The sequence below is a fragment of the Seriola dumerili genome, unplaced genomic scaffold, assembly GCF_002260705.1.
Source record: "Seriola dumerili isolate Sdu_G_001 unplaced genomic scaffold, Sdu_1.0 BDQW01000302.1, whole genome shotgun sequence".
Taxonomy (NCBI): domain Eukaryota; kingdom Metazoa; phylum Chordata; class Actinopteri; order Carangiformes; family Carangidae; genus Seriola; species Seriola dumerili.
This window is the reverse complement of record NW_019174557.1, coordinates 688,680-695,955: the sequence shown is the minus strand read 5'-3', so window position 1 is coordinate 695,955 and position 7,276 is coordinate 688,680. Positions and strand designations below refer to the sequence as shown.

Here is a 7,276-nt window from a genome sequence, read left to right as displayed (position 1 = left end):
GGGGTGTCTGATGTAAATTCTTCCTGCTGTGAAAACAGTGACTCCGTATTACACTGTCCTGCATATGTTCACTTTACCATGCAAAGTGAGCATATGCATGTGTGCGTGTGTATATCATGTGCACTCACTTATTTACCCTTGTATGTTATGTTTTGTCTGTTTACACGAGTGTGAGCCCGTCTGTGGTCTGGTTCGCTGACCACAGGTCACTGGCCACAAGTCATAGTGATCTGGCGGAGTTTGTTAGTCTGTCCACTAATGTTATTGTCAGAACCACAACACACGGACCTCAGAGAGACTGACAGAGAGCAGACTGGGAAGATCCAAATTGAGGCAGTTCAGACACAGTAGTTAGTGGGACTTTCTCAAATGATTCATTTTAGATAGAAAAGCATGTAAATAAAGTGAAATTCATCATCTGTGCAGCATAAACTAACATAAAAATCCCCAGTGGAGAATGTTGGGGGATCACAGAGGCAGCAATAACACACAGTTAAAAAGTAGAGCATCTAATTCAAACTCAAATTAAAGATGTCTTGACTTGAGGACATATCAGGCTCTATAAATATGGGATAAAAGAGAGAGTATTCAGTTATAAAAGCTATAAAAGCTCTATAAAACAACAACAGATGGGCTGTAGACATCAAGAGTGCAAAAGTTTGGGGCTGTCCCAAAAATATTCTCCCAAGCAAGATGGGAATTTCAAGGCCCAGACTGGGATTGGTATAATTAGTGGTGTTGTACTGCCAACCGGATGCATCCGGCGGAATTGGGAAAGCCTGGCAGGTGGACCAGATGGAAATACATACTATGTGTTGACTGCCATCTGAATTTGTTTACAGCCACAACTGGGACAGTTGACGTATGAGTCAGTGTTACATAAAGGTCTAATGGGGGTCACAGGGTGACAGACATGACAGTGTGTTCTAGTTTTACACTATCAAAGGGCAAATTATAAGTTACGTTATCAATAGTTAGCCCCAGCTTTTGTGTTTGATTTGAAATATTAATGCACCCTGATACCAGTAATTTAATTATAATAAACCACACAAATACACATGAAATCATAATTTAATGACTTCATGTGTATTTGTGTGGTTTGTTATTATATTTGTATGTTTTGATCATTTTTAATAAACACAGGCTCCTTTGGATTTCACATACTTAAAAACACCTGCTGTAAAATAAAAAATTGCCTGACCGCCTCTGTCTTAAAGCTTAAGTTAAATTATAAAATTTATTCGGTCAGCACTCTATAATCCAAATCTATTTTTTCTAGGTTTGAATGAGTAAACATCAGATAAAACACTGCAGAAAAGAAACTATATGTGATAAAAGATTTACAAATATTGATTAATGTCTGACTTTGGGTTTAAACAGTCCTTTTTTTAATAAGAAATTAAAAATTAAAGTTAAAGTTAAGAAAAATAAAAAATGTAATACTTAAAACAACTAAAAGTTTATAAAAAAGTTTATTTTTATTGTTTATAGGAAGACTTTTTAACTTTCCAGATAAGAAAAAAACCCCTAGTATTTCATCTCTGGATGCAGGTATAGAAGCTGATTGTCTATAATGGTAGAGGCATCAACATAACAGTGTTTTTTTATCTGAAACATTCCCTTCAAAAACTGTGACTTACTGTGCCAGTTTAAACAAGTTAAGGACTGGTTATAAAGCATAAAAGTCTGTTCAAGTTAATTTTCTGATGCTCTTTTCTTCCAGACACTGGTACACAGACACGGTACTGCAGCAGGATGACAACACACTGTCACAGGTTGTCCTGGAAATAATGTGACCACACTGGTTTACAGGACTTCTTTATGGGTTTGCACAAAAAAAAAATCACAATATACGACACTGATCTGACAAAGTCCTCTGGTTATAGAAACTACAAAAATACTCATGATAGGTAATATTTTTAGCTACATTGACACCATATCTTTGTTGTTTCTGCTTGTGACTGTGGTAACACTAATGAAGAAGGTCACAAGCTCAGGCACTTCTAAAACTAAACATAAAATCGTCTGTTCTCCAGATCACAGTCAATCCACTGGAGATGTCACCATCCTGTTGGGCTAAAATGAACAGCAACTTGGCTCTTACAGTTCCACAGGGGAAATGTCATAAATCTTCATCTATAACTGGTCTCTATAAGAGTATTCACTAATATACTGTAAGTGAGTGAGTCCTTCATGAGATCTGAATCTGTTAAAACAGTAAATTTTCTTCTGCCTGGTATCGGTCTGCGTGACATACAGTACATTACATGCAGTATTTGCACAGCAGAAAATTATTTTCACATCTCATGCAAAGTCACATTTAGGTCCCACCTTCAGCACCTTAACACCGCTCCATATGTCCAAATATGAAGTATCATGTTTCTAAGTTTGAATTGTACTTTTATGTAAGCACAACATGAAAGACCGGAAATGCTGTGTCTAACACGCACAGTGAGGTAACGCTTAAAAAAAAATGTTCAATGCACGTCTGCAACTGGTCATTTAAAGGTTGTTTATTGCAATTATATAATGCATGTGTATCATGCAAGAGAAGAAAAGCTGGCGGGGACAAAAGAAGGACATTCACAGTGAATTTCTTACAACATTACAATAAAAATGGCTCAAGTTATCCACCATATAGGCTCTGTGTTGTATTTGTATTACACTTGATATTGCCCGTTGAATATTAAACCCACTGTTATTAATGTTTAACTTACCAGATCTGTTATTTATGTTGGAGTTCACTGCTTGATGGTAGGTTTTGCTTTATTCAAGGTTTCCAGATGTGTTTGAGTCCTTTTCCATCAGTTCTGTTAAGGCCCACAGTTGTCTCATGATGTGTCAACAACTCAACTCAAGGTCATTTAACATGTCTGTGTCTGTGAGAGTTCCCTGTGTGGATTCCTGTAGATGTTCCCAAAATGATGAGAAGGAAGAGAAAAAAAATCTGTGATTAAAAATGAAAAGCAAAGATAGAAATTCCTCTGTTGACTTGCAGCATTCGTAAATTGGAGAAGCTCCTGAACCAGAATTCATAAAATGACAAAATGTGCTTTCACATTATTACAGAAAAATCTTCCATCCCCCAATACACACAAGTGAACGCAGTTAATAAAAAAAATCACTCAACTGATTTATAAATTAACAAGTCATGTTAAAAATTTGAGTTCAATGTTTTCCAGACAAAAGAATGTTTAAACCCAAACATCCATAAAAATGTGAGCACTACTTTGGTCTAGATGAAGTGATTGCAGTGCCAAGACGAAACAACAAAAAACCAAATGATCCAAAGCAGAAATGCCCTAGACTCTGTGTTTCCTGCCTACCCATAGACCTTGTGGCAATTGTTTTCTCCAACTGTGTCCCCCACGCACTACAATGCCTCCACAAAAATGGACACTAGACCAGACATTGAAATTACACGGCACTCAGTCCAAGACAAATCCCTGACACTAGGAATAACACTAGACTTTAAGAAACACAAAAGACACCAAGGTCACTCTGCAGCGGCACTGCATTTCTCACTACATGATAAATAGAGCTGTTTGGGGGCCCTCTGAGACATATATATACATGAAGTGATATGTGTGCATAAATGGTTAGTTATCTAAACAGTATTTAAGTTGCAATATGGTTGAGATCTCAAGTACAAATACCATTTTTTATCAAAAAACCGCAGCTGAAGCCACATTTGAATCATATCTATCAAAAAGACAGCTGCATCCAAACCCGCATGCATAATGCTGTGCATCCAACCCATGGGGGTTTCCTATACTTAGCTTTATATATGCTGAAATACATCAAGCAAGGCTGTGTGTTGGGCCACTGGTTGTCGTTGGTAAACCGTGGCCGTGCCTAGATCTGGCCGGGACCTGGGCCGAGATGGATCTGTAAATAGTGACTGACTGTGGTTCTGGTGGGACTCTGCAACACTCTAATTAAGCTCTGTCGCATAATGAGGCTCACTGCTGTTCCGTGTCACTCGATTAGTAGCTTGTGGTCGGCTCAGGCTATAGTTTGGGGTTTGTGGGGGTGGGAGATCGCATCTGGGGCAAGGAGCACAGCAACATAACAGCGATGGCAGAACTGGCAACCTTGATGTTAAAGAGGTAACCCTGCAATGGGTCTCCCTGATTAAAAACCAATCACATTTTGAGGGTATTTTATAGAAATCAGTAACACCACTGGTTTAGACTTTCAGGGGTTTGTTGTATTATTTATACTCCAGTGATGAGGGGTGAGGATTCAAAGGAATTTGAAAGGCGCATGTACAGGATTGTTATACAAGAAAAGAAAAAAATTGGTTTGACCTCTGTTTGATTGACAGAAATATTGTTCAGTTGACCAAACAACCAGAGAGAGAAACTATTTTAAGGTGTCAGTTCAATAATTTAATTTGACATTTAGCTAAAGGTCATATAAGTTCTCCAATATTTAATGTAAATTTATTCCTGATGAGTCTTTCCTGTGTATATGAGAGTGCATTTTACTCTCCTCATGTTACCCTGTTTGTCTTTGACAAGCTTTAATATCAAATGAATGTTTACATACATACAGGCTTACATACAGTATCATGCACTGTACATAAAGATGAATGCCAAGAATGTTTGCGGCTGTGCAAGTTTCTGTGCGGGTGAATGAGTTTTTGGACTCAGTGCCAGGGGCTGCGTGGGTGTTTATAGGAGCTTTCATGACAAGTGGAAGCGGAGACGTTGACATCTGACTCCCCAGCCAATCAGAAGGTTATCCCATTGTGTGGGTCTGGTCTGACACAGGAGGTGGACTACAGTATATATTGACCTCGAATTTGGGGAAGAAACAGAGCAAACCATCGAAGGAAAGCAAAGAAGAGCAAGCAATCAAGAAAACAACTTGTATACAGCAAGAAACTAACTACAAAGCATCATGAAGACTCTGACTCTCCTCTCCATCTGCGCCCTTCTGTCAGTGTGCTGGTCCATGGGAGGTAAGGACAAACTCATCTCAACATTGCTGGGCTTACCAAGAGTATGTTTTTTTTTAATAAATGTTATTTTCTGTGATCATCAGCTGTGGAACCAGAGGTTGTTGTGGACCCTGCTGTTGACACAGCTGCTGAGGCCGCACCTGATGACCCCGCAGCTGCAGACCCTGCAGCTGCAGACCCCGCAGCCACAGACCCCGCAGCTGCAGACTCTGATTCATCCTCTTCCTCCTCTTCTGAGTCCGATTCAGCCTCATCCTCCGCATCAGACTCCAACTCTTCCTCAGACTCGTCAGCATCTGATTCTAACTCAAGCTCCGACTCATCAGCCTCCGATTCGTCCTCCTCCTCCGAATCCTCCTCCTCCTCCTCATCTGAGTCCTCTGAATCCTCTTCCTCCGAGTCCTCCTCCTCTGAGTCCAATTCTTCTGCCTCCGACTCTTCAGCATCCGACTCCTCTGCCTCTGATTCTTCCTCCTCTTCTTCTTCTTCTTCATCCTCCTCTTCTTCATCAGAGTCAGCCAGCACTGAGGGTATGTAAATGTTTTAAAGAGAAAATCTTCAAATGGTTTTAAAATTAATTAAAGTTTCCATATGAATGTAAAACAACAAAACCCAAGAAAGTCTGAGTTTATGATTTGTCATTTGTCCATTCAGCTGCTCCAGTGGTTATGAAGAGAGACCTGGCTGCTGTTTTCCTGAGGAGAAGAAGAGCTGCCCCAGCAGGAGACCTCACCCCTCTGCAGCTGGAGAGGTACAGTTATTAACTTTAACTGGACAAACACTAGGAAAGATTGTGCAGTGCAATAAACTGTTTGCAAATGGTTAGCTCGACTTTTGCTGCAATTCTTGTAAAAAATAAACACAAAACTCAGAACTGAAATATTGAATCTAGTGTAAAGCAACTTGTCTGAGCTTCTACAAGCCATCTAACTTTTTCTCTCCTCTGCCATCCAGCCTGAGAGAGGTGTGTGAAGTGAACGTCGCCTGTGACGAGATGGCGGACACTGCAGGCATTGTTGCTGCATATACCGCCTACTATGGTCCCGTGCCCTTCTAAGTTAAAGACTTTTCTTCCATCCACATGTGAACTCTTTTCCTTTGTCCTTTTTTGTAATAGAACAGTGCAATAACTCCCCTAAATCTATACAAGGAGCAGGCAATCACAAAAAAAAGAAAAAGGGGTTTGGCCTATGTTATGATGCTAGATGAAGATTTTTTTTTAGGCACAAATCCTTGCACAAGTGACCAGCTTTAGTGGTCCTGTATGAAGTGGTCCTCTTCCACAGAGAGGCACATGGAAACACAAGCCTGTGAAGAATGCAGTAGCCCAGACAAATTTAAATTATTCTTCTCGTCTATAGTATAATACAATGAATGGTGCTACAAGTGCAAATGTATTGTTTGTTAATGTATTAATGTTTTTATTTTGTGCTTTAGTCTTAGCCGTAGTAGTCCTAGTGAGTAGTAGATGTAGTAATGAGATCTTAGAGGTACTGTAGTTTTAGGAGTAATGTATTGATAGTGGTAGTGGTAGTGTACAGTGTGTGTAAAATGCACATCAGTTATCTGTAATGACTGTAACCACAAATTGCCTCTGGGTTTGAAAAATAATAAATTATTTTGTTTTGTCCAATTGTTGTATTGTCTCCAATATGTTCTGGTGGTAGCCCTTTGTACTTTTTAGCAAATATCCAGCACATGTAGAGAAACATTATCATTCATTTGGTTGTGTTGGTTGGTTTGCTACTGCTCACTCTCTTTTAGGCTCTTTAGCTGCTTAATGCCTCACTGCAGTTACAGAGTTCACAATGTAGCAGCAGTTGGTTAATCAAAGCTTTTCCATATTAAACAGCTCCTGCTGCCAGTGGATGTAGTCATGTGATCTATTGATATTATAAAAATATAGGTTATCGCTGCTCTAATGGTGGCTGAGATATATTCTGAATTGTATTACATTATCCTCAATATAGGCAACATGCACTATACAAATGGCACCATCATCAGTCTCTTCCTGTCTTTCATGCAGTGATATGTTGTGTTCAAATGGCTCTGACTCTTTGCTGTTCTCATATTTGCCACTAGAAGACAGTATTCAGTCAAACCAGAAGTCAGCACTTAAATCTGTACTCAAGGGTGTAGGTTTGGTCTCAACATTGATAGGGATGCAATAACCCTGCCACCCCTCCAAAACAAAGAGACTGACTTTTTAATGCTGTCAACCAAATGGTTTATTAACATGTACGGTCTGAATTTACATTCTGAAATACCAATATGCAAATGTAATATGGGTACATGTGTTGAATTTCCATA

General features: G+C 39.3%; 1 protein-coding gene across 1 annotated transcript; it reads left to right on the top strand.

Annotated features, from left to right (window-relative positions):
• Nucleotides 1-4,905: 4,905 nt before the first annotated feature.
• On the top strand, nucleotides 4,906-6,079 carry LOC111231548 (osteocalcin 2-like). Its single transcript, XM_022758684.1, has 4 exons — nucleotides 4,906-4,966; nucleotides 5,050-5,496; nucleotides 5,621-5,717; nucleotides 5,921-6,079. The coding sequence occupies exons 1-4, from the start codon at nucleotides 4,906-4,908 to the stop codon at nucleotides 6,021-6,023; spliced, it is 708 nt and encodes a 235-aa protein (XP_022614405.1). The 3' UTR covers nucleotides 6,024-6,079.
• The last annotated feature ends 1,197 nt before the right edge of the window (nucleotides 6,080-7,276 follow it).

What these genes read in the sequence shown, in the direction of transcription:
- LOC111231548 (XM_022758684.1), top strand. Translation starts at nt 4,906, where the DNA reads ATGAAGACTCTGACTCTCCTCTCCATCTGCGCCCTTCTGTCAGTGTGC. An exon ending in AGTGTGCTGGTCCATGGGAG is followed by an intron (nt 4,967 to 5,049) that starts GTAAGGACAAAC and finishes TGTGATCATCAG; the next exon opens with CTGTGGAACCAGAGGTTGTT. An exon ending in AGAGTCAGCCAGCACTGAGG is followed by an intron (nt 5,497 to 5,620) that starts GTATGTAAATGT and finishes TTGTCCATTCAG; the next exon opens with CTGCTCCAGTGGTTATGAAG.